The sequence below is a fragment of the Hemibagrus wyckioides genome, linkage group LG26 (assembly GCF_019097595.1).
Source record: "Hemibagrus wyckioides isolate EC202008001 linkage group LG26, SWU_Hwy_1.0, whole genome shotgun sequence".
NCBI lineage: Eukaryota > Metazoa > Chordata > Actinopteri > Siluriformes > Bagridae > Hemibagrus > Hemibagrus wyckioides.
The window spans coordinates 4,018,210-4,046,095 of record NC_080735.1 but is presented as its reverse complement, the minus strand read 5'-3'; the positions used below and the strand labels follow the sequence as shown (position 1 = coordinate 4,046,095).

The 27,886-nt window shown below is 38.9% G+C and overlaps 1 protein-coding gene across 1 annotated transcript; it reads left to right on the top strand.

The window, feature by feature from the left end:
- Nucleotides 1-695: 695 nt before the first annotated feature.
- Nucleotides 696-6,855, top strand: LOC131346392 (macrophage mannose receptor 1-like). Its single transcript, XM_058379805.1, has 8 exons — nucleotides 696-737; nucleotides 1,438-1,515; nucleotides 1,745-1,858; nucleotides 1,974-2,025; nucleotides 2,216-2,319; nucleotides 2,755-2,821; nucleotides 5,974-6,315; nucleotides 6,491-6,855. The coding sequence occupies exons 1-8, from the start codon at nucleotides 696-698 to the stop codon at nucleotides 6,853-6,855; spliced, it is 1,164 nt and encodes a 387-aa protein (XP_058235788.1).
- The last annotated feature ends 21,031 nt before the right edge of the window (nucleotides 6,856-27,886 follow it).

Here is a 27,886-nt window from a genome sequence, read left to right as displayed (position 1 = left end):
AAAAAAACTTCCCTGCTTAACCCCCCTACCCCCCACCACCATCACCAACACACCCCTGCCCACAAGTAGCTGAAATTAAGTAGATTACCTTTGTAAGTAATTTATTTGATTTTATTTATTTGATCTATTCTCAAACAAGAGATTTATATATATAATGTTTGTTTGTTTGTTTTATTCAACTTCTTTGGAGTTTTGGACTGTTGGTTGGTTGTTTGGACAAAACAATCCTTGCAATTAAACAAACATTCCCTGATTTTTTTTACAGACCAAACAATAAAAAAAAATCATGACAATAATCAGAAAATTACTCCTGTATAAAAATAATTGGTAATTTTAAGTCCTATACAAATGAATCATATAACATATAACATTCACATGATGACAGTCATCTTACCTGTTTTTGCTGGAGTCTATATTTTGTTGTTCTAGGAGTCGCTTGTGGGTCATCATCATCATTCAAATGATTCTTCAGTTTTCATGACGAGGTTGCCATGAAGCCATGACGAGGTTTGACTTGAAAATTTCTGCTGCTATGACTCTAAATTAAATTTAAACTTTTGAATTGCTCAGTCCTTCAACCAATCAAGTGTGTTCTGATTTTCCTTGTCAGCCAATCAGAGCTGGGGACGAAATTTATACTGCATACACGCTTGCTCGTTTCACTTGAATGCAGGTGCGCGGTGCTAGCGGTAGAAATGTCGCTCCAGTTCGCTATTTATGACCTCTTTAATAAAATGGTAAAGGTGGAAAGTACATCGCTCATTGTTGGTTATTCTGACCAAAAAGTTAACCAAGTGACGTCCAAGCCAGACCTTGACAGCAACGATAATTGGCTTAAAATAAAAAAACAGAAGACAGAGCCAGCTAAAGTCCTGCTATTTGGGGGTTAGTGTTTTTTTAGCTAACCTATTAGCAATTTGTTTAATTGTATAAAAAGTTTGCATAAAGGTTGTCTTGCTCTTTTGTATTAGATTCTTTCAAAGAACTCATCACAAAGAAGAATTTGTATATTCTGGGTAAAGATATTTGGACCGAGGAGGAAAGCAGAGGTGCACACATGAAAAAACAACAAATAGACCAAGTGAACAACATGGTGGAGCCTAAAAAACTAGTTTGAGACTGGTGAGTGAATATGAATAATTTTGACAAATGCCATGTTTTCAACTTGACAGTCCAGTTTTAGACATGTTTTATGTACAATATGTGTTATATATGCTAGCTAGCAAAAAGGTAATGCTTTCTTGTACTCTAGACCTCTGAAGTTGGAGTCCAGTATGAGTAAGGCGTTTTTCTCTATGGGACAAACACATAGGGATTTTGAATAATCACACCCACCAAGCATGCCTCTCCAAAATGCATGAGGATTTTGTTCACATTGTGAATATATTCTTGTCTATATTTTCTCTTTTTTTTTAAACTGTACACATTTTCTGGCAGGCAGTGCAAGCCAGAATTAAAGAGGCAGCCAAGGACCAGGTGATACAAAACCTGAAGACTTCCCTTTCAAAGAAGAGGGTGATATCCACACAAGATCACCACACCAGTTCTGACAATGAAAGGCCACAACTGGATGATGGTGTATGCTTTCCTGTGCAGTTGGCTACATTTTATGTTGTGTGGTGCAAAGTGCTTTATAATAATGCAAATATCAACAGGTGTGGTATACTGAGAAAAGCAGTCAAGGATAGAAGAAACAAATTTTGAGAATTTGAATTTTTGTTATTTTATAAACATTTTTATCCAGGCAATGCACACAACAGCAGCTAGAAAAGTTGTGTTACCCGTGGCATCATCTCCTGATCATCACCACAGTTCTGATGATGCCACAAACATCGGGAGTCCACAACATCCTGACATTGTAAGTTATACTTTCGCATATCATAGCTGTTTGCTGTGTACTCCCTCAGACATGTTTTCTTTGTGTTTTGTTGTCATTCACAGCTCTGTGTCCTTTTCATTTTTCAATATTTCAGGGAGATGACTGGGATGAAGAGATACGTTTACCCTCAACTCAGAGAATAGCAAGTACTTTTATATTGGTGCTTTTGATGATAGGTCAAATAAAGTTTTAACATCATTACATTGCATCCAATTGTGTGAAGGTTGTCATAATACGGTAAGTCCCCTACATACCAACATTCAAGTTACAAACTTTCGAAGATACGAATGTGAAAGTTAGATCACATGTTTGGAGTACTTTGTCACGTGCGTGCAGCATGCATCTTCCGCAAACCCAGGATGTTCAGAAGCAAGCGTAAAAGCAGCAGTGTTGAAGCTGGTACTGCTAAGAAGCGCCAAGCAATAATGATGGAGACAAAAGTGAAAATAATTGAGAGAATGGAGTGAGGTGAAAAGATGGCAGACATTGCTCGATCTTTTCAGACATTGCTCGTTCTTTTCTTTTTTGCTTTTTTTGTAATATACTGTGTATAGCCAATTGTTAGTATCCTAGTACCTAGACAATGTTTTTTTTAACTTACAAACAAATTGGACTTACAAACGAGCTCTCGTAACAGAACTTGTTCATATTTAGGGGACCTATTGTACAATCTTATGTTGTCCCTCAGTCTTACTTAATATTAGTCATCCAGATTTTATTAAAAAATTGTTATTCTGAACATTTGTGTCACTCTATATCACAAGATATTAGTCCCACTGTTTGGTAGTGTTATAATATACATGTTAATATGGTTTAATATGACTAATCTTATTCAGACGAAAAAGCCTGGTATTCCATTGTTCTTTATGTTGCAGGAGTTATATGATAATACTGGTCATGGCATGCCACCACAAGTAGATGAGATCATAGCATCCCTTCATGGTAGGTGTTCAAATGGGCATGGGTGGGGTGACAAGATACATTGTGTTCATTTAACTATTTAGGGTTTTTTCACATTATACACAAACCATTATCCCCATTATCCCTCTACCACTGGCCAGCTTACATTTGATCCATTTGTGCCATGCAACAGACACACTAATAAAATCAACAAGTTTGCTCTTTTCCCTTTTTACATTAACTTAGAACTCCCAGAAATGATGAAATTAATGAAGGAGTGTATGGAGTGTGTTCGGACACTGATGCCTTCACCCGTTGGGACCCCCTCATTCACGACCTCAATGTCATCTTTCTCAGAGAACTATGAAACTGAAATGCTACTTTACAATTAACTGATAAAAGCATCTATTTACTAATAGTCATTGTTCATTCATGGATGCTGAAAAAATTCTGAATTTACACCATTTTGGCATCACAGCTTGGTGCTTTGCATGGTAAAATAGGTCAGTATTAAAGTTATATGGTTTAATGGGTTATGTGTATCATATATCTTGCATTCATCTTACACCCAAATCCCACCACTGGAAATTTAGCACATTGTTTTTATATTTGGATAATGTCCATTTCTCATAGGTAGGTGGAACGCACCCATGTTCATATGAATTTAATTGACTCTCTCTCTCTCTCTCTCTCTCTCTCTCACTCACTCACTCTCCCCCTCTCCATTTCTCTCTTATCTGTCTCTCTCATATTCAGCACCCCTTGGCTGGCAGCACAGTTAGAGTTCCTTGGAGGACCTTAGTTGTAAATAGAAGAAAATCATTGCTGTCTTTATCATGTGTATGAAAATAAGATACATTTAGAAAGTGACCACAGTTCTTCTTTAATGTAGTCAAAACAGAAGAAAGTGTTGCATGAATATGCCCTGTGACATGATATCTTATGCATTTTGTTAACAGATGCTGTTCTTCAGGAGTTTCCACAGACAAGTGCCTCTGATGTACGTGCAGCCATCAGACACAAGTGTAATAATGAGCAGTTCAGCCAAAAAAGGGCTGCTAATGTGTAGAGTGTCTGTGTCTGAGGCCTAAGTGTTCATGGAGGGTTGCAACAAATCATCGTGTGAGAAATGTTATTTATGTTCATTCATGTGCACCCCATGTGAGGGTTAATTGCAACAGTTTTCAAGTTCTTCTCTTGTTTAGAAACATGGTCATCTTGGTTTTTTTTTTTAAACCATGTGCAGCTAAATTAAAATTTTTGAACTCCAATGAAATCTGCTTCATCATTATTAATGTAATGTGTTTCAATGGTCTTAAAAACGTGTTATAGTCTGGAAAATGCATTCAGCATTTGTAAAAGGTCCTAAAACCCTTTAGTGTACCAGTAGCACATTTGCAATACAGTAGTAGTATAGAAGGCTGTGTGTATTACATGATATAACAAAGTACATTTTTATTAACCACAAAGTGTACTTGTTTAGTATTTGGAATTGGCCAGAAGTACAACAGCATGCAACTTCTGCAATAAGAATATATTAGTGGTATATTACTTGTGTATTTGTAACACAGTAAAAAACTGCACTAATGTACTTATAATACATTAAAGATATACTTTAATTTCATTAATCACTGTGTCGGGTATGTACATTAGTACATACACAGCCATATACTTTAAGTGTACTAAGTATACTTGAAGTTGTTCCACTTTAGCACATAAAAGTATACTTAATAAACTTAAAATTGTGCTTTTGTACAATTTAATTACAACTTAAATACACAGTACAAAATTAGTTGTTCCCACATAGCAAACTTTAAGTATAGTAGTCATTAGTCTGGCTGCAAGTACATTTAAGTTTCTCTATCCTGATATTTTTATTGTCATAAATGAAGGCATTTGTTGGGACGTACTGTAGGCGTAGCAGAAAGGTGTAACATGGGGCGTGACATTCCATATTCACACAGCCCGAGAGACCCAGGTGATTCTCCACCATAGTTTGTGGTCTATTGTTTAGGTCTAAACTTTTGCTTGACAGATTTTTTCCTTGTGATCACTACATTATTTTTACCTAAAAGATTCATAAATTCAAAAACATAAATGAAATGTGATGGTATGTCAGAAGGCACAAGACACTGAGCACATCACCTTAAACTGTACACAATGTAAATATACAAGGTAATGTTTAATATAATGGGATCTGAGATCCTACCACAAAAGAGGAGGTTGTTTCTCTCATGAAGACATGAGCAACTGGTCAGATATGAACACAACGTTTATTTCTTTCATGAGTAATAATGACAAACCCATACCATGTGTAAATTTATTTATTTAATTAATTTTATTTTTCTTTACAGACATGAATCATAAATGGCGTTTTGTTATCCTGTTCTTCTCAGGTCAGTGTTGTGTGCACTATAAGTTGTGTGTGTTTGTGTTTGTTGAAAAATCATTACAGACAGTGTGATCTCAATCCAATAATGTAAGTGTGTGATTATGATTTCATTTGTGTTTATGTGGCAGAATCTAGATGCATGTTTATGGAAAAAATACAAATATTTTTGTTCTTTTGTGGTTCAGCATCAATAATCTTTTTTTTTTTGTTTTTGTTTTTTTTTTAACATTAATATGTTGCTCACAGTAGTATGTGGTGTAGGAGCATATATCACTTTGTGAATGAGAATAAAACCGGGAGTGAAGCTCAGACTTACTGCAGAGTGAATTTCACTGATCTGGCAACCATCAACAACATGGGAGAGATGAAGAAGCTGAATCACACACTGATGAAGGAAAATGCAAAGAAAGCTTGGATTGGTCTACAGAGAGAGGGACCTGGGAAATGGCAGTGGTCTCTGGCAGACCAAACTTTCTACAGAGATGGAGACACTTACAGAAACTGGAGGAGTGGAGAACCTAATGGTGGTGTGGCCTATCAGTTCTGTGCTGAGATGTATAAAAATGATGGAAAGTGGAATGATAACTGTGTGGCATAAAACCTTTTGTATGTTATAAAGGTAAGAGATGTCATTACAGTAATGAATTTTAAAATTTAGCTTTTTATTTTTTTTTAGTATTGTGTTATTTTTCTTGATATTTGTTCTCTTTTTTTTACTTTCTTGTTACAGTTCCTTTGTAGGCACAAAAGGCAGATATCTAATGTAGTCATAAATGAGCTATTCACTGTGCTTTTTTTTCAGAAAAGAACAAAAACCCTAAATATGTAGTGATTAATGAGACAAAGAGGTGGTATGATGCTCAGATCTACTGCAGAGAGAAATACACTGACCTGGTCAGTGTGAGGAACCAAACTGAGAATGAGGAGATCTGGAGAATGATTAATAGTTCAGTGCATCAGAAAGTTTGGATTGGTCTGTTTAATGACTCCTGGAAGTGGTCAGATCAGAGTAACTCCTTATTCAGATACTGGAGCTCTGACAAACCCAGTGGAGGTTTGAACTGTTCTGCAGTGTCTGAGTCTGAGAAACGTTACTGGAGTGATGTGAACTGCACAGAAAAACTCCCGTTCATCTGCCATGAGAGTGAGTTACATTACATCTGTTTATTTCTTAGTATACAGGATTACTCAACACCTTTTAGTTATGTCTTTCTTGAAAGAATGTCCCTCCAATATCTAAAACTGTACATAATTTCATACTGTATATATTACAGACTCTTCAGAGTTCTGGTACAATGTTTATTACCTTGTATATTCAGATAAGCTGATCCTGATTAATGAGAATCTGACCTGGAAAGAAGCTCTGAGATACTGCAGGAACCATCATCATGACCTGGTCTCAGTGCGCACTGAGGAGATGCAGCTCTGGGTGAAGGAAGTGGCTCAAAACACCTCCAATGAACACGTGTGGCTTGGCCTGCGTCACACCTGTACTCTGGGCTTCTGGTACTGGGTGAATGGAGAGATGATCTGCTACCAGGACTGGGCTCCGGGCAACGGGACAGGGTTTGAAGACTGCAGCCATGAGGAGAGAACCGGAGCAGTGCAGTCTGGAGGAGAGCAGAAGTGGATCAGCCTGCCTCAGAGCGAAAAACTCAACTTCATCTGCTCTGCCTATGACTGACCTTCAGTGTGGTGTTTTTCCATTCATGCATTAATTCAATAAGCTTTTCTTTATATTATTTATATTGCAATTAAAATCATTTCTTTGTCTTTGAAGATTTGTTTTATTAAACATGAAGACTGAAGGCAAGCTGTGGTCCAACATCTGTATTCATCATCATCTGATCTACAGTACTGTCTCATTTATACTCTTCTATGCATTATTATTGTATCCTCTTAATGCAGATGTTTTATCATATTTTTAATGTTGTACTCAGTAACTTCCACTTTCTCCATACAGCATGATCTGTAGTGTCTTACCATATTATACTTGCTTTTCATGTTAATAGATGGTTTATGGGTAATTAAGGTGAAATCTAATTACCTGATGTTTATACTACAGTGTGTTTGGTTTGCACATGTAAGTGTTTTAAAATATTCTTTCTTAGAATAGGAATCTATGCACTCATTTACATACACGCACGAAGTTTAGATCACCAAACCCTGCAAACAGTGAGGATAAAAAAACAACTTTTTTTAATGGTATTTCTTATGCAATTTTGTGCAGTTCTCATTATACAACTGGGTGTGTTATCAGGATGTCTGCATAGCAACATGCTGATGTTATTTTATTACAAAAATAAATTTCAAGTATGTGCTTTAGTGTATCTCTGCATTTTTTGTTCCACTTCACAAACATACACAGAAAGATGAAGGGCTAAAGGTTAGGGTCATGTTTAAAGTTGTCGCTTTGGTTGTAATTTGATTTGATTGTTCAGTAAACAGTTTATTATGTCCTAAGGTTTAAACCCACAATGTTCTAGCTATTAGAACAGAATGTTAAACTAGTCATCTAGCACCCACATTTACATTTGTGTATTCAGAGCCTCACACTATTCAAGCTAATCTTGCCCACATCTATAGAGCTTATTAATTGTTAATTATTTCCCCAAATTTCATTTTCATTTCATTTCCCTAATGGTAACAAAATTGTAAGGACTCTACTGTGCTATATCCCAAACAAGAATTGCTATTATGGATAATAATTTGTTAACAGACATAGCATGGCATTATAATGTTGTATATACTCACAAACACTCATCTTAACCATCAGTAACAATTTGTGAATGAGTTAAGCACTCGAAAACAGCCTCCAACAAAATTCTGTGAAAATGCTGGACTCCAGACATGACTATTAATTACCAGAATGGGTGAAAACAATGGCTGAAATCCACATAATGGGTGGTAACAAAAGGCTGAGTTAACCCAAGGTAATTCCCCAAAATGGGTGGAAACAAAGTCAGTAATCCACAAAAGGATGTTAAAAAATCCAAGGGGTGATCCAAGAAGCAAAAACCAAAAAAATACAGTCCAGGTAATCCAATAGACAGACCACGATAACATAAGGTAGGCAGAGAATAGAAACTTTAACGTTAAAAACATAAAAAAAAGTTTTACACCAGAGGGAGCCCTCTCCTGAGTATTAGCACCCATGAACTACACTTCCAGGGTCTGCTCGGACATATAAGCGGCATGTTTCCTTTGTTCTACGCGAAGTATCGTTCTCTCATGATGTACCAAGCCTTAGATTACTGTTGTTCTGAATGATCCTTGCCTGTCTTTGCCTGTTTACGAGTTCGGTTTTGGTTTCTAGTGTTTTGCTTTTCCGGTTTTTGACTTCTGCCTTGCATTATTGGATTTACAGCCTGTGTGTTTGTTAAATAAAGATCTGCAAATGGATTCTAACACTTCCGTCTCCGACGCATCCTTACATACATACACTCAGCTACAGTAGTTGGTACTGAAACACTGAACAGTTGGACATGTGCATTCAAAAGTGTAGAGAAGGTCAAATAAAGTTCACCTGTAAAGGTCATAGTGCATTTTAGGTGCATTTTAGGGATTTATTTTCTACATTCTAGAACAATACTGGAGATTTCAAAACTATGAAATAACACACATGGACTTAAGTAATCCATACGTAAGGACAACAAAAAACAGTCAGTTGTTATTTTAAGACATGAAGGTCAGGTGTTCTGGAATAGTTCTTGCAAGAACAGTATTGTCAAGTGCATTTGCAAAACCCATCAAGCACCATGATGAAACTGGCTCACATGAAGACCATGCCAGTAAAGCAAGACCAAAATTTACCTCTGCTGCAGAGGAGAAGTTCATTTAGAGTTACCAGCCTCAGAAATCACCAATTAACAGCACCTCAGATTAGAGGCGTTATGAAGGCTTTACAGAGCATCAGTAGCAGACATATCTCAATATCAACTGTTCAAAGGACATTATTGTGTATTTTGGCCGCCTTCAGCAAAAAAAAAATAAACATCAGGAAAGACCATGGAATTAGAAGATGTGTCCAAACGTTTGACTGTATATATATATACACTATATTGCCAAAAGTATTCGCTCACCCATCCAAATAATCAGAATCAGGTGTTCCAATCACTTCCATGGCCACAGGTGTATAAAATCAAGCACCTAGGCATGCCGACTGTTTTTACAAACATGTGTGAAAGAATGGGTCGCTCTCAGTAGCTCAGTGAATTCCAGCGTGGAACTGTGATAGGATGCCACCTGTGCAACAAATCCAGTCGTGAAATTTCCTCACTCCTAAATATTCCACAGTCAACTGTCAGCTGTATTATAAGAACGTGGAAGTGTTTGGGAACGACAGAAACTCAGCCACGAAGTGGTAGGCCACGTAAACTGACGGAGCGGGGTCAGCGGATGCTGAGGCGCATAGTGCGAAGAGGTCGCCAACTTTCTGCAGAGTCAATCGCTACAGACCTCCAAACTTCATGTGGCCTTCAGATTAGCTCAAGAACAGTGTGCAGAGAGCTTCATGGAATGGGTTTCCATGGCCGAGCAGCTGCATCCAAGCCATACATCACCAAGTGCAATGCAAAGCGTCGGATGCAGTGGTGTAAAGCATGCCGCCACTGGACTCTAGAGCAGTGGAGACACGTTCTCTGGAGTGACGAATCGCGCTTCTCCATCTGGCAATCTGATGGACGAGTCTGGGTTTGGCGGTTGCCAGGAGAACGGTACTTGTCTGACTGCATTGTGCCAAGTGTAAAGTTTGGTGGAGGGGGGATTATGGTGTGGGGTTGTTTTTCAGGAGCTGGGCTTGGCCCCTTAGTTCCAGTGAAAGGAACTCTGAATGCTTCAGCATACCAAGACATTTTGGACAATTCCATGCTCCCAACTTTGTGGGAACAGTTTGGAGCTGGCCCCTTCCTCTTCCAACATGACTGTGCACCAGTGCACAAAGCAAGGTCCATAAAGTCATGGATGACAGAGTCTGGTGTGGATGAACTTGACTGGCCTGCACAGAGTCCTGACCTCAACCCGTTAGAACACCTTTGGGATGAATTAGAGCGGAGACTGAGAGCCAGGCCTTCTCGTCCAACATCAGTGTGTGACCTCACAAATGCGCTTCTGGAAGAATGGTCAAAAATTCCCATAAACACACTCCTAAACCTTGTGGACAGCCTTCCCAGAAGAGTTGAAGCTGTTATAGCTGCAAAGGGTGGACCGACGTCATATTGAACCCTATGGATTAGGAATGGGATGTCACTTAAGTTCATATGCGAGTCAAGGCAGGTGAGCGAATACTTTTGGCAATATAGTGTATATATATACAGTCAAACGTTTGGACACATCTTCTAACTCAACTCTAATTCTAACTTTATATATATATATATATATATACAGCTGCATTTGATCTAGTTTATTATTAAGTTGCCTCAGTATTTTATATTTTTATATTTTACTCGTGTGAAAGAACTTCTAAGGTACAGTACAATCATTCAGCATGATGGCAAATGCAGTGAATCTCAAAGTGTGGTCAGGGTCTTCACTTTAACCCTCCTTTATGCTTTGTATAAACATTAATAAGCATATCACTGTAAGGATGAGCTGGAGGCAGCAGGAGTCGAATCCATACGCGGATCTTTATTTATAAACACACAGGCTAAATCGTGGTCAGAAAACAAGCATGAGTCAAAACTGGAAAAACCACTGATATGGGAAAACAAAACCGTCAAAAACAGTCTACCCCGTGGGCAGGGGGCGGGACAGTCTGGGTGAGCCGAGTCGAATTCCTCCAGAAACAGAGAGAGGTCAAGGATGTCAACAGAGTCCACCCAAGAGCATTCCTCAGGACCATAGCCCTCCCAGTCGACTAGATACTGCAGGCGGTTACGGATGCGACGGGAGTTCAGGAGAGTCTGTACTCTATAGGCCGGGGCCCCGTCAACGTCCAGTGGAGGTGGAGGCTCAGCTTGTGACATGGGAGCTGGAGCTTCAGGTTACAAGTGGATAACCAGACCTGCTGCCCCACTCTGTAGGTGGGGTGTGGATGGCAGCAGTGATCCGCCATATCTCTCTGCCATCTGATAGCCCTCTCCCATACCTCTTGGCTGCATCTGGACCAGTCATCTACAGTAGGGACAGAGGAGGGCTCTCCAGACCAGGGAAACAATGGCGGTTGATAACCCAAGTCACACTGGAACGGTGTGAGTTCCGTGGATGAATGGGTGAGGGAGTTCTGGGCATATTTGGCACAGAGGAACTCGCACCAGTGGAGGAACTCGCACCAGCGGTGTTGTTGGCGGCTGCAGTAGGAGTGGAGAAACCTCCCGATTTCTTAGTTCAGTCTTTCTGCTTGGCCATTAGGCTGTGGGTGGTACCCAGAACTCAAGCTCACGTTGATGCCCAATTGAAAGCAGAAGGCCCGCCAAACATGTGACGCAAACTGAGAGCCCCTATCCAACACAATATCTTCTAGGAGTCCGTAGTGACAGAAGACCTGGTGAAAGAGTGTAGTCGCTGTTTCCATGGCTGTGGGTAATTCTTTGAGCGCCACCAGCTTGCAGGCTTTAGAGAACCGGTCGATAACCACTAGGATCATGGTGAACCCATTCGAGGCCAGGATATCCGTCAGAAAGTCTACTGCAATGTGCGACCAGGGACAGTGTGGGATGGGTAGTGGTTCAAGCAGACCTTCAGGAAGCTGGCGGCTGGTGTGTGACTGCGCGCAAGTGGTGCAAGAGCTCACATAATCCACCACATCAGAACAGAGAGAGGGCCACCAGAAACGGTGCAGGGTAAGTTCCGTGGTGCGCCGAATACCTGGATGGCCACTACTGGGTGCCTCATGCACCCACTGCAGTACTCTAAGACAAAGAGTGACGGGCACATAAAGCTTGGTTGCAGGGCAGCTTGCGGGTGGAGCATCCTCTGCATGAGCTCTCCTTATTTCCTCCATCATGTTCCATTGTATGTGAGCTAGGATGACAGAGGATGGCAGGATGGGGTCAGAGTGAGGCTGTGAGTTCTTGGCTTCCATCTTGCAGAACAGTGCATCAGCTTTGCCGTTCTTGGAGCCTGGACGGTAGGTGATGGAGAAGTGGAAGCACATGAAGAAAAGGGCCCAGCAAGCCTGACGGTGGTTGAGACACTTGGCTCTGCGCTGATATTCGAGGTTATTGTGGTCTGTAAGGACCAGAAATGGGTGTCGTGCTCCATCCAGCCAGTGGCACCATTCCTCTAGGGCAGTTTTGATGGAGAGGAGTTCACGGTTGCCCATGTTGTAATTTACCTCTGCTGGGGTTAGCTTCCTGGAGAAGTACGCACATGGGTGGAGTTTCCCAGAATCTTGCTGGCGTTGAGACAGGACCGCCCCAATCCCAGAGTTGGAGGTGTCAAATTCCATGACAAAAGGATTGTCTGGATCGGGGCGACGTAGGATCAGGGCTGTGATGAACCCCAGGAAGCATTGTAAGTCCTTAACTGTGGTTGGTTCAGGCCAGTCAGAGACAACTTGGACCTTGGCTTGATCCATCTCCACCCACCCTGGCAAGAGCACATAACCAAGGAAGGTGAGGGTGGTATGGTGGAACTCACACTTCTCTAATTTGATGTAGAGATGATGTTGTAGGAGGTGCGACAGGATGAGGCATACATGGCGGATGTGGGCTTCAAGGGAGGAGGAGTAGATCAGAATATCATCTATATAAGCAATGACGAATTTATTTAACATGTCCTTGAGAATCTCATTGACCAGAGACTGAAACATGGCGGGGGCCACTGCATGGAAAGTGTGGTTTTCGTCAGTTAATGACACTGTAAATTGCCACAGAAGTTTCAGGTTAACGACTGTTCACGGGAATCTTCAGGCAGCACAGATAATTGTCGGGAACTGCCAAAAATTGACCTGGAATAGCCCCCCCCCCATGTTCCTATCACCTTGGCCTGGGTTTAGCTTTTATATGTAAATGACTACAGTGAGCTATACAAATGCAAACCACGATAGTGTGGGGAGGGGGAACTCACTGATTGAGAATGGGCTTATTACCCAAATGTAAAGAAAATCTAGTATAAAAAGATCAGTCTTATTTTAATTATAGACTTTTAAATTGTTGCTTGAATTTTGAATTGATATTTGTCTTACACCATGTCCTAACTACACGTGATGTGATGCAGAGACACGCGATAAAATGCATCTTTTCCATGTTAATCAGTTTTTGTCCTAACTAGCTTTTTTTTCTTTATTTTGGTATGGTTGTGTTTAAATGTTGTCTTGTTACATGATAATTCATCCACCTCACAGGTGTGGCATATCAAGATGCTGATTAGACAGCATGATTATTGCACAGGTGTGCCTTAGGCTGGCCACAATAAAAGGCCACTCTAAAATGTGCAGTTTTATCACACAGCACAATGCCACAGATGTTGCAAGTTTTGAGGGAGCATGCAATTGGCATGATGACCGCAGGAATGCCCACCAGAGCCGTTGCCCGTGAATTGAATGTTCATTTCTCTACCATAAGCCGTCTCCAAAGGTGTTTCAGAGGATTTGGCAGTACATCCAATCTGCCTCACAACCGCAGACCATGTGTAACCACACCAGCCCAGGACCTCCACATCCAGCATCTTCACCTCCAAGATCATCTGAGATCAGCCACCCAGACAGCTGCTGCAACAATCAGTTTGCATAACCAAAGAATTTCTGCACAAACTGTTGCAGCATGATAATGCACGGCCCCATGTTGCAAGGATCTGTACACAATTCCTGGAAGCTGAAAACATCCCAGTTCTTGCATGGCCAGCATACTCACCGGACATGTCACCCACTGAGCATGTTTGGGATGCTCTGGATTGGTGTATACAACAGCTTGTTCCAGTTCCTGCCAATATCCAACAACTTCACACAGCCATTGAAGAGGAGTGGACCAACATTCCACAGGCCACAATCAACAACCTGATCAACTCTATGCGAAAGAATTGTGTTGCACTGCGTGAGGCAAATGGTGGTCACACCAGATACTGACTAGTTTTCTGACTGAAGTTTCCCAGTCAGGAATTCCAGGATATGGTTGCTGGTGTACAGAAGTGTTCAGGCCCAGCAAGCCCAGCTTATCAATTAGGTGCTAAGGGATGACTGTACTGAATGATGAACTGAAGTCTATAATCAGCATTCGTACATATGTATTCTTATTGTTCAGGTGGGTGAGGGCCAAATGGAGGGTTGTGGTGATGGCATCATCCGTGGTGCAGTTAGGACAATACGCAAACTGCATGGGGTCCAGTGAGGGTGTTAGCTGGGTCTTGATGTGCCTCATGATGAGCCTCTCGAGCACTTCATCATGATGGGTATGAGTGCAATGGGACAATAGTCATTGTGGCAGGAAACCTCAGACATCTTGGGTACAGGGACGAAGGTGGTTGTTTTGAGGCATGTAGGAACAATGGCACTGCTCAGAGAAATGTTGAAGATTTCAGTGAAGACATAATAAGACATAATGCTTTTAACAGTGGACATTGTTTCAAAGCAGCTTTACAGAACATAAGAAATAACAAGATCAAAGATTAATGTTAGACAAAATCATCCCTACTGAGCAAGCCTGAGGCAACTGTGGCAAGAAAAAACTCCCTTAGATGTTAAGAGGGAGAAAGCTTGAGAGGAACCAGACTCAAAAGGGAACCCATCCTCATTTGAGTGACACCAGAGAGTGTGTTTGTAAATGAAAGTGGTTTCATTGAGGCAGAGTGCATCAAGACTATTATCCAAGATAATTTCATTAACAATAAGTGCTTTGGGTGCATCTAATGTTGAGAAGCCAAAACATTAAAACTGTTTTTAATCTCACCTGGAACGATGAGAATGGCAATAAATTTTCTGTTATGAGATTTAGCTGAAGTATAATAAATTATTTGTTTTATTTATTTCTATTTTTCGATTTATTTTGTTCTGTAATATTGTCCATGTTGTACATCTGCTCATCCACTATTTCTCTACTTGTGTCACCAGACACACTGATCCTGATTAAGAAGAGTCTGACCTAGAAAGACGCTCTGAGATACTGCAGGAACCATCATCATGACCAACGAGGGGAGAAGCAGAGCAGTGCAGTCTGGAGGAGAGCAGAAGTAGATCAGCCTGCCTCAGAGCGAAAGACTCAACTTCATCTGCTCTAACTATGAATGTTAGTCAGTCACGCTTTCACAAACTGGAACTTAAATAGTGGTGCTAATTAAGCAGAAACATGAAAGAAGTGTGACTGATGAGTGAATATATGGAAAGATCATGTGATGTGCAGGGGCTGATGGGTAGTGTAGATCTGCACCATACTGTGTGACAATAACAAAAAGATTAAACCAGTGATGCTGCATCGTGTTATTTCAACTGTCTCGGACCAGCTATGGATTTTATGCAAATGTTTGTTTACAATGCCTCCTGTTCATGAACAAACACACACACACACACACAGAGCTAGCTGCACTTCATTCAAATAAAACCTTTATGTGACCCAAAACACAGTGAATGTCCTGTTGAAAAGTTTAAACTTTGGAAACACACAGGTCTGAACCTGTGACTCAACTGATCCTGAGATAATATCTGATTCTAGGCCAGTATGAAAAAGAGCTGAGAGGAAATATAGGAAATGGAACAAATAGAACATAAGCAGTGTGTGTTCAATATAATCATCATTCTACCAAAATCACTTTGATGACATTCAATGGATAGATTAAAAAAATTAATTTTTAATACTTATTGGTCTTTTCTTGTCTTTCCTGTCCTCATGTAAAGTAGTTGATGCTACCTGTTTGTCAGCGCGTGCAGCTTGGATGTTGTTCCTGATAGGAAAATAAAGCCCTGAAGGCAAAGGGATGGGAGGGGTTGATGAAAGAGGACAGGGATATAATGTGATCTCTGTCCAGTTCAGGAGCAGAAGGTGAGAAGAAGAAGAGCAGAAAGACGAGTGAACAAACTCACAACACACAACCTGGGAGCTTTTATACTATTCACTGCAGCAGTAAAGTCCAGGAGAAACATTCCAGGTATGAATATTCTACTTGTTTACATGTTTGTAGTTGAGTTTATTATATATGTCTAGTACTTTTCATAGTAATAATTACAGAAGTGCATTATAACACAGTGAATAATATATATAACAGAGAGAAATGTTGTTTTATATTTTTTTTGTCATGGGGCATGACATTCCATATTCACAGCCGGAGAGACCTAGGTGATTCTCCACCATAATTTGTGTTCTATTGTTTATTTCTAGACTAGGGGTTGAATTAACTCTAGACTAGGGCTTGACAGATTTTTTCCTTGTGATCACTACATTATCCTGATATCCGAATATTTGACTATGTGACTGCATGTGTTTTGGACTGCTGATATTCAGAATAAAATACTTAAAAGTGCCATGAAAACATCAACACAGATTTGGTTAAAGAGAAGGGAGATTATTTTTACCACTCAAGAGATTCTGCTTAACATAAAAAAGTAAATGAAATGTAATGGTATGTCAGAAGGCAGAGGTCAGTGTGCTGCAGGGAAGGAGAGGAGTTCATTTGACTAAACGACATACCATGACATCCAGTATCTCCCTGATGATGTAATCATCATTCATTTAAACCCCACCCCTTTTCAGCATCATGTCGCTCTGTGACACATTACTGCCTGCTCCAATGGTCACAAAACACTGAGCACATCACCTTTAACTGTACACAAGGTAAATAAACAAGGTAATGTTTAATAAAATGGGATCTGGGATCCTGCCACAAAACACGAGGTTGTTTCTCTAATGAAGACACAAGCAACTGGTCAGATATGAAGCTTAGGACAAATAAAGACAACGTTTATTTCTTTCATAAGTAATAATGACAAACCCATACCATATGTAAATTGAAAATATTAATTAATTAATTAATTAATTAATTAATTAATTAATTTAGTTTTTCTTTACAGACATGAGTCATAAATGGTTTTTTTTTTATCCTGTTCATCTCAGGTCAGTGTTGTGTGCACTATAAGTTGTGTGTGTTTGTGTTTATTGCAGAATCATTACAGACAGTGTGATCTCAATCCAATAATATAAGTGTGTGTTTATGTTTTAATTTGTATGTTTATTTCTCAGAATCTAGATGCATGTTTATGGAATTTGTGTGCTTCAGCATCGGTAATCTTTTTTTTTTACATTATTATGTTGCTCACAATAATGGTTGGTTTAGGAGCATATATTCCGAACCGCTATCACTTTGTAAATAAGAATAAAACCTGGAGTGAAGCTCTGACTTACTGCAGAAAGAATTACAATGATCTGACAACCATCAACAACATGGGAGAGATGAAGAAGCTGAATCACACACTGATGAAGGAAAATGCAAAGAAAGCTTGGATTGGTCTACAGAGAGAGGGACCTGGGAAATGGCAGTGGTCTCTGGCAGATTAAACTTTCTATAGAGGCAGAGACACTTACAGAAACTGGGATGGTGGAGAACCTAATAGCGGTGTTACGCTAATATGAGTTCTGTGCTGAGATGTATCGGTCTGTTTAATGACTCCTGGAAGTGGTCAGATCAGAGTAACTCCTCATTCAGATACTGGAGCTCTGACAAACCCAGTGGAGGTTTGAACTGTGCTGCAGTGTCTGAGTCTGAGAAACGTTACTGGAGTGATGTGGACTGCACAGAAAAACTCCCGTTCATCTGCCATGAGAGTGAGTTACATTACACTCAACATCACAAAACACTCAAGAATGTCCCTCTGATATATAACACTGTGCAGAATTTCATACTGTATATATTACAGACTGTGAAGATGTTGTAATGCATATTTCTGGTACAATATTTATTACCTTGTATATTCAGGTAAGCTGATCCTGGTTAAGGAGAATCTGACCTGGATCTCTGCTTATTTCTCAGTTTATTAGTTTAAGGATTACTCAACATCTTTTAGTTATGTCTTTTTATGAAAGAATGTCCCTCTGATATATAACACTGTGCAGAATTTCATACTGTATATATTACAGACTGTGAAGATGTTGCAATCAAGGGTAACTTTGGTTCGAGTAGTGGGGAGGACACAAAATGGGGGAAAAATGTTTTTGATGTGAATCCCATTTCCTGCATTTACATATATTTAGAGACTATGGTTATACAAAATACAGGAAATAATTAAGTTGATTATAATGATAAATTCTGTCAAAAAGAATTGTAGGCTACTAAACTGTTTATATAGAAAAGATGTCTTACTTTCTTTATTGTTTAATAGCGGCCGAGAGAATAATTTTATAAAGTCAAAAATGTTCACCATTAATGTTTTGTGTGTGAATAAAATTTAAATAATGTGAGACTCAAATTCCTCTGTTAAACAAACTTTTATTTTAAAATAACCAATGTACCTGAAAATGTAAAATAAATCACTTGTTGCACAGGACGTCTGTCAGAGACACATCCACCAAACCACAGGGGTTTAGAATAGAAAAAGCAAAAAGCTTTTATCAACTGTGTGTGTTACATCACAATTTTCGCAAAATTAATATGTAACATAATTTTATAATTTTAATAACAATTATATGAAAATGTTGTTCATTACTTTAATAATTGACTCTCATGCATAAACAACCACTGTTAGTTAATGAACAAATTAAAACATACATTCTGGGAGGCACGGTGGCTTAGTGGTTAGCACGTTCGCCTCACGCGTCCTGGGTTCGCGTCTCCTGCTCACTGTGTGTTGAGTTTGCATGTCCTCGTGATTGATGGGTTTCCTCTGGGTGCTCTGGTTCTCTTCCCACAGTCCAAAGACATGCTGCTAAGATGATTGGAGTCTCTAAATTGCCGGTAGTGTGTGATTGCTTGAGTGAATGAGTGTGTGTGTGCCCTGTGATGGGTTGGCACTCCGTCCAGGGTGTATTCTGCCTTAATGCCCGATGACACCTGAAATAGGCACAGGCTCCCTGTGAAAAGATCGGATAAGCCAAACAGACAGACATTCCTGGTGCATTCCATTTTTTTGTGCATCACAAATATCTAAAATAGATCATTTTTATGCCTCCAACACTGTATTATAGCAAGGTAGGAATAACTATTTGTAATCCATAAGGATGGGAAAATTGGTAACACAATAGATGCACTACTTATTTGGTACACAGGATGCAAGATTCTCACACAATCTCACAAACATAAAAAAAATATTAAAAACATTGTCCTCCATCTATCCATTCAATCATATCTATGCTATGCATATCTATCATATCTATGCTACACAGATTGTTCATGTAAATGTGATTATTCTGACCTGAGCTAATTTACTGAATCATCCAACTCACATCTCCTTTCTTTCTTTCCTCCATGATGACATTAAAGTCATCTGTTGCTGCTTCTAACGTTTCATCGCTGACTGTGCTGCAACCGCGATACCTGTTCATTATACCTTTCAGTCAGATATTTTTAGTGTGTGTGCATGTGTTGCAAACGGGATATTGAAAAGTGGGGGGGAAATTATGCCCCTGGTTGTAATGCATATTTCTGGTACAATGTTTATACTCTTGTATATTCAGATAAGCTGATCCCGATTAAGAAGAATCTGATCTGGAAAGAAGCTCTGAGATGCTGCAGGAACCATCATCATGACCTGGTCTCAGTGCGCAATGAGGAGATGCAGCTCTGGGTGAAGGAAGTGGCTCAAAACGCCTCCACTGAACACGTGTGGCTCGGCCTGCGTCACACCTGCGCTCTGGGCTTCTGGTACTGGGTGAATGGAGAGATGATCTGCTACCAGGACTAGGCTCCGGGCAACGGGACAGGGTTTGAAGACTGCAGCCATGAGGAGAGAACCGGAGCAGTGCAGTGCAGTTTAGAACTCAAATCCCTGCAAACAGTGATGGGGAAAATATTGTTTTTTTTTATGCAATTTTGTGCAGTTCTCAATTGTTTGCTTTTTTATATGTAGACGACTGAGTGTGTTATCAGGATACCTGCATAATTGTATGTCGATGATTTCTATACCTGGGATTTCTGGGCACTTGATCCCTTTATTGTGTAAGAATATGGACTGTAATGACTGCTGACAGTTAAGTTACCTATTAAATAAAAATAAATTTCAAGTATGTGTTTTAGTTCATCTCTGCATTTGTTGTTCCATAAACATACACACAAAGATAAAGGGCTAAAAGTTAGGGTCATGTTTAAAGTTGTCCCTTTGCTCATAATTTGAATTGTTTAGTATCCAAGTAAAATCACCTTCACTAAATAGAAATTCCCATATTTTTGTCTCGTTCATTGTTTTAGCTCCAAGAGGGAAATTGTGAAGAAGAAGAATCTCAGGCACTAGTTTGGTTTAGTCAATAGTAGGGTTGCAAACGGGAGGAAAATTTCCAGGAAAAATTCTGGAAAATTTCCACAGAAACTTCATCTCTGGAATTTTGGAAATATTCCAAGTTCGAAACTTAGGAATTTATGGGAATTTATGGTAATTAATGGGAATTTATATAAATTATTTAGAAATTTGGGGAAATTTATGCAAACTGTATATACAAAAATAAATATAAACATTTTTAAACTGACATGCAAGCAGACTAATGCATAAATTAGACTTTTGCCTTTGATTTAATTGTAAGTAGAACTTTAATTAATTCTTTCATTGAACAACACAAAAGCATAAATGTTGAATGCCAAAAAAAACATATTTCCTTCGGTTTGTTGTAAAACGAAAGCAAACCCCACCCTTCTCCTCCCAAAAAAGTCCAATTAAAATCTGTAATCTTTGGGTTCATATGCAGAACTGTGGCTTCAATATTCCTGTGATAGTCAGAGCCTGGAAAATAGGGAGGAATTCCCCCCTTAAGTGACAGAGGGGGATTGTGTGTGTGTGTGTGTGTATCATCTTTTTAGACATTTTTTAAATTATCTCACCTAAATGTTTGCTCAGTCAGTGTATTTGTTTTTACAAAAGTAAAATTCTGTTTCAAATATAAATGTAAGTAATATTTATGTAAATTACATGACTACTCACCAAGACGGACATGTTTTTAAATGATTTTGTGTGCAGGATTCAGGAAATGATCAGTGTATGTTATGGAGGAATGCAGAGTGCATGTGGGGGTGTGGCCTCAGTCGCCCTGCAGTGCTGTGTGTATGTGGGGGTGGGGCCTCAGTTGCCCTGCAGTGCTGCGTGCGTGTGGGGGTGTGGCCTCAGTTGCTCTGCAGTGCTGCGTGCATGTGGGAGTGTGGCCTCAGTCGCCCTGCACTCAAAAAAATGATTTGTTGGACTTACATAAAAAAGCAGTGTCAGGTGGTTCCACGCAACTATGTTGAGGAGTTTCTACGATTAGTGGTTTAGTTGTATGAACAAAAAAAATGTAGGTGAAGTTGACAACATTTCTTTGAGTAAATACAAAACATTAAGATTTGTCACTTTTACAAATTAGTTATATGAACATTTTACTTAATAATGTTAGGTTACATTTACGAACATTCAGTGTGGCAGGTGAAAACTTTTTTTATTGATTTTATTTACTTAAACTAGTTGATCTACAAGTGAAAAATTATCACAAGCATATTTTCTGAAACAAAATGCATTTATTTGATCTTCAAGGTCTTGCAATATACAACTGCTAAGAAACTGTGCAACAATTTCCATTCAACAGGTCTTTAGAAACAATTAGACAACATCTTTCTGGTTAATAATAAACATTCTTTACAATGTCTTATAGTGCAACTGCCTTCAAAAGATTGTAATAAATTTACCAGAAACATATAATTAGAAACATACTATATTAAATAAACTACATAACTCCATTTCTGATATTTCCGATAATTTGTGCAATCAGTGACGGTAACATCAAAAACCGGCCTGTTTTTGTAAACCACAAACAGCTTAAATGTCACAATTTGTTTTAAAAATAAAACAAAATTTTTAAAAAACACAACATTCTGGTCAATAACAAACATTCCTCCCAAGTTCTTACAATGGCCAAATGCCTTCTAATATTATAATAAACAATTTTACTTAAAAAAAATACATAAAAGTTTGTTCAAGACAGCGTTCCACAAAATAATGCAGCACTCAATTTTTCATATATCTTTTGAGCCATCGGTAAAGGGAACATTAAAACTGGCCTCTAATTTTTGGTGAACAACCACAAACACTATTTAAAATCCACAGTTCCTAAAAACAATAAAACAACTCTGCTCAAAAGCTGCAGAACTCCACTTTCAAGATTTCAAATTTTAGTGCCATTAACAGAAGTGCCATTTAGTGCCATTAACCATTAAGGAAACATTGCAACCACTCCCTAATTTTTAAAAAACACAAACACATTTTAAATGTGAACAAGAGAAAAAATTCTGATTTTGAGACTATTTTTTTGTGTCAAAAAAAAAAATTGTGAAAACTTAAAAGTGCAAGATAAATGAAGATGTACTGACTCAATCAACAAGTTTGTTTTTGTTTTGTGCGAAAGTTTCTTTGCATCAAGTCCCAGTAACACTTTCTGAAAAAATTCAAAAGTGTACTTCAGGTCTGATGGATAGCTGAGATTCAAGCTGTATATGACTCCCAATAGAAGAGCACAAGCCTTGGTGACATCGCCAAGCTCCTGAAGCACTTTCACTCCCTCAACAATTAGTCCAACATCTGATGGTGTATCACAGAGTTCTGCATCTTCAGGCCTGATGATGTAAATTCCAATGACTGTATTAGCCATGTCTCTCTCAGCATTCGCAATGTCGGTATCCTAAAAAACACAAAAAGAGTAACACTATTCAGTCATTTTAACTGCACCAACAAAAGCATTTTGCAAATTTATCACTTAGATGATAGATCACATCCAGAAAAAGCAAATAATCTGAGAATTCTGTATCAATTGCCCATAATGTTTCACACCAATGAGTTGCCCAGGAAAAAAAAAAAAATCACACTAGATTTCAAGAAACAATAAAGCCACCAGCAATGATAAAGCACCACTGATGCTACTGCAACTGCACCCGAGTTACTCATCAAACTATTCAGTTTGTTTCATTAAAAGACTACTTTACTTTGTTTATGTTTTTTGAGTTAAATATACTTTGTACATTTATATTTCTTGACTACATTATGTGAATTTTGCCCAAATATAAGCGCTGTATTGTATTGTCTAGTGATTTTGGGGGGTATTTTTACTTTAAATATTCTCAAAAGAATGCCACTTACTGCATACTCCTTCATGAGCTTTTCATAATCTTCATTAAGATACACAGAAAGTGCTCTGAGAATGCAAGCTCTCCGAGTTGAGATGGTATCATTCTGTAGAAGAATACAGACATTAAGTTAGAGACGATGACATATCATGCTAAATTGAAAATGATTTACAAGCATCATAATTACAGATCACAAACCTGGTCAGCGGCAGCCATAATTTGCGAATTTTATGCCCTGCAACTCCTCCTTTTCTTCAGTAGATGCTGGCCAGTTTGCTTGTGTAACAATCCAGTTTTGCCATAAATGTCTGAATTAGTGGGACGGTGGTGATTCGAGTGAATTCAGCAGCAATCTACAGATTTAAGAGACATAAGCTTATACTAAGGATAGCCTTCATGTTTAGAAATATATTCAGGGTTATTCAATGACATCTAAACACAAAACAGCACTTTGGCTAACCTTGCATGGTATGAATAACTAAAGCAAAATTTGACATAAGGGAAATTAATTACTATTTGTTACACTATTTAAAACTACTAAAGAAACATCATATCAGTTATAACATCATATTTACCTCATATTCACAAAATAGAGCTGGCCATCTGCTTTTAAAGTCAACAATAAAGGGCTCATCTTCAATTAATTCACGTCTTCTGTAGGCAAACGTTTTTTCCATTTTGTGTTTAATAATTTGATGGTTGTCCTTCTTCTGAACCTCTGACAGCAGTGCCAGTCGTTCTTCCTCTAGGCTTTGTTTATTCTCTCCAGCTGGATATTCAGGATAGAAATTGACTTCAGCCTTCTTGGGCTTTTTCACTTGGTTTGGATTTGTGTTTTCACCATGTTTGTGTTTTAAAGAATTTATCTTTATTTCAGAACAGCCAGCTGCTCGCAGAGTGTGACGATAGTTCCCCATCTTCCATTGTAGACTGATTTTCCAGCCATAGAACCCACCAACAGATCCCTTTTCCCATAGGTATGGATGTTTTGTAATCAGTGCTTTTGCAACCTCTTCATATTCTTCACTCCTGGGGTACACTTTGTACTTCACTATTTCTGCAGCTAAGGATTTCAGAATTTCTGATTTTAGTTTATTTTTTGAGTCTATGTTAAGTAAAGTACCAGCATTCAAGAACTCTTCATGGGCTTTCTGCAGTTCCAGCTCTACCTCATAAGGAAATGTAGGGATTGGAAAGGTAGTTGGCCAGGTTTCACTTCTCAGCTTTGCAGATAAAGGCATAGGCTCAGAAGCTGAAGCAGAAGAAACATTGGATGGCGCTGGAGAAACTGACAAGCAAGAAGGTGTTGGAGATGAAGTTGATGAACGTATATCAGTGTCCGCAGAAGAAAGAGAACAGACATCATATGCACTTAATATCGCTCCACTTTGTGCTACCACTTTAACTGTTCCTTTGTCTCAGAGGTCCACAGCTGAGGTAAGATTTAAGAAATCATCAAAGTCAGTATCAAGATACTGCAGCCTGAAATCGCCTGTGACACCACATTGTTTCCTAATCTCAGATTTAAGTTCTTCTACAGAATTGGGTATTCCAGAAGGCAGAATCAATTTCATAGAGTCGTTATCTCCAAGAACAATTCTGAACTTTGCTGGATTAGTCATTTTCTTTGTTTGATCCTCAATCACTCTGAAAGAGAAAAAATATTGGTTAAAAAGCATGTATGTACTTTTTCAAGGTAACCATACGAAGAGCTCCAACTTTATAATCAGAGAGAGGATAACGATCTGCTAATTCTCCCAACTCTATAAATGAAAGATCCCTTGAATGTGATTCCAACTCAAAGGATCGATAGTGTTCATTGTACCAGGAACCTAGCTTTCTCGCTATAAAAGCAATTTCTGCAAAATCAGGCAGCCCACTGCACAATGCACATGCACAATGATCATTCCCTTTGCATACTTTACACCATCAGAAAACACTGTCTGAGATAAATTAATAGCAGAAGCTTCTGGGTATTTCTGAGTAAAGTTGTAAGCAATGTCTTCTTGAAGAACATCAACAGGGACAGTTGAAATGCGAGTAACTTCTACAGATGATTCATCACCTCAGGATGACTGCATAAATTGACCAACCATGAGCTGATGTTTCCTGGCCAAAGTCTTGGTGATATTTTTGAAACAGTTTGTGTGCCTAGCTACTTGTTTAAAAAAAACTATGCTTGGCTTCAAATCTCATTGTCCAGAACAAAACAGGAGGACCAAAGAGATTGATCATTGCTGGGTAATGCTCCAGAAAGTGATGTTTTGGCAAAAGCTTTCTTTCTGGAAAAAGTACTTGGAACAGATGGCGGTGTTCAGCTATTTTGCTCTCCAAGTATGCAGCAGATGCACTAGTATGCACAGGACATACAAGTAGTTCAACAATGTCTTTTAAGAGAAGAATAAGTTCCCAAGCAGGTTCATCCTGAGGTATAAGTTTTCCAACAATTAATGGTACTAGCCGCAGCAAACACCAATTCTCATGTGCGTTTCCACCAATACTTTGTTTCTTTGCAAAAGTGAGTGGAAGCACATGAGGGCGATTTGTCTCATCTCCCCACTTGAACGGGAATTCCTGAATCAGCCTATTAAGCTTATCAAATGTGAAATATTTTTTCTTTATAAATATTTCAAAACATCCAGCCAACTCAACAGGCACTATTCCCTCTAGGAGATCATGGGCCACATCTGGGGGAAAACCTGTAGTGACTTTAAAGTATGAGAGGTTCTCAGATAAAGGACAAGCATTTTTTACTCCATGACATGCTTCCCCTTTCTCACATGCATCTGCCACATGTACTTTATGCTGCTCTTCAGACCTGAGAGAAAAAACACCATCTCTGACCTCTTTTGACTGAATATCTGTGCGTGTAGCAGTGCAAAACCTACAAAAATATTCCCCTGAAAAGTTCTCAACAAAACCTGCCAAAGCATGTGCACTGAGACTGTCTGCAACAGCATATTGCACTGTGCCTCTGACAAATGTTTCCAGGTGATTGACAAACATGCCCTGCTGCTCTAAAGTAATGAGGTTGTTTACAAGAGGCTCAAAAATTTTTTGATAGCCAAAGGCCTTCACATCATCACTCTTACATAACAGAGCGAGATGAATTGAGGACAATGATGAACAAGACCCTGGTAGTAAGTTTCCTAAAATCCAATAAACAGCACAGATTTTATGCTTTTTGCGTGATGTTCCTAATGGATTACACAGCTCAAAGTCAGCTATGTACAGACACAAGGAGAGTCTGAGATCAGTCCCTGAGAGAAACTCATTATGTTTAAAGTGTTGACCATCTTTGAAAGATCTGTAAGATGCATCATTTATGATTTGTTGCCCTGTATGACCATTAACAACTTTATTATGGATGTCTTTCTGACTGAGCAACTGTTGTAATGATTTTAAGATGGGTATATATTGGAAAGATCTGTTTTTTTCAGACTGAAGAATTATTTCAATGGGATCAGTTATCTCAAAATTCTCTCTGTAATATTTAATGAGCTTGAAAGCAGTGGCTAAAGGACCATCTTTTGCTGTAGCTTTCAACAGAGGATTGCACGATGACAAAGAACTGATCAGCTCTTTTATGACCAGCTGATCTACATAAAGATCATGTTTCTGAAAGGTATCAAGAATAATTTGAGCTGACAAGGATACTGATGCAGAACTGATCAAGTACTGCAAATCTGTTATAAGTTCATCAATGGCATTACTAGGAACATGAAAATAATTTTCAAGTTTTAGCAAAATTAATGCGAATTTTAGCTCTATGGTCTTGGACAAATCTTGTCCTTCTGTGACAATTTCCACACTACCTGAAACATCTTCATTCCCCTCTTCTGCTGGCAATTCATCATCATTGAATTCATCTGAGAAATTCTGAGTACCACTTTCTCTAACGACTCCTGGTTTGAAGTCCTGAAGAGAATAAGGATTGTGCTTCCTATTTTTATGGGACTTAAATGTGCCACACACATTTGTCTGAAAAGAGCAGTGTTCAAACATAAAATGCACTGTTTCACTGTTTTTTAGATAGTTATTGATGTGACTAAAATACTCACGTGTTGACGCTATGTTGCTGCAAGAACACACATGACAGTTGAACATAGCTAAATTCACAGACAATCCAGTGGTCTCCTTGGCACGGTTAAGATGGCTGTGTAGCGCATTCCATGTTTTAAATCTGCAGGGACAGTCAGAATAAGTGCACGGGAAACGATTACCATGACCATAATGTCCATGCACTAATCTATAGTGTTTCAACAACTGAGATCTAGTTGACACGGTTATTTTACAGTCTTTACACTGCCACATGCTTGCCTTAAGAAACGCGAGTTATCATAACTGCCTAAAATAATATTTAAAAAAAAAAAACACTAAACTCCACAGACTCCAAAATAGACTGGCAAGTTTAAATCATAAAACTCTCAGGACACCTACACCACTTTGTATAGTCAGTGTTGATCAGGATGGTAAAGAATTATAATGAAATATACATACCTGAAAAAAAGAAGATGGCGATTAAGATTTCTTCTCAGTTCGTTCTTCGCGCTTTCGTCCGTCGT

Coding starts and splice junctions, on each gene's coding strand:
- LOC131346392 (XM_058379805.1), top strand. CDS start 696: ATGTCGCTCCAGTTCGCTATTTATGACCTCTTTAATAAAATG. Junction 1,516..1,744: donor CTTCCCTTTCAAAGAAGAGG/GTGATATCCACA, acceptor ATTTTTATCCAG/GCAATGCACACAACAGCAGC. Junction 2,822..5,973: donor GATCATAGCATCCCTTCATG/GTAGGTGTTCAA, acceptor CTTTTTTTTCAG/AAAAGAACAAAAACCCTAAA.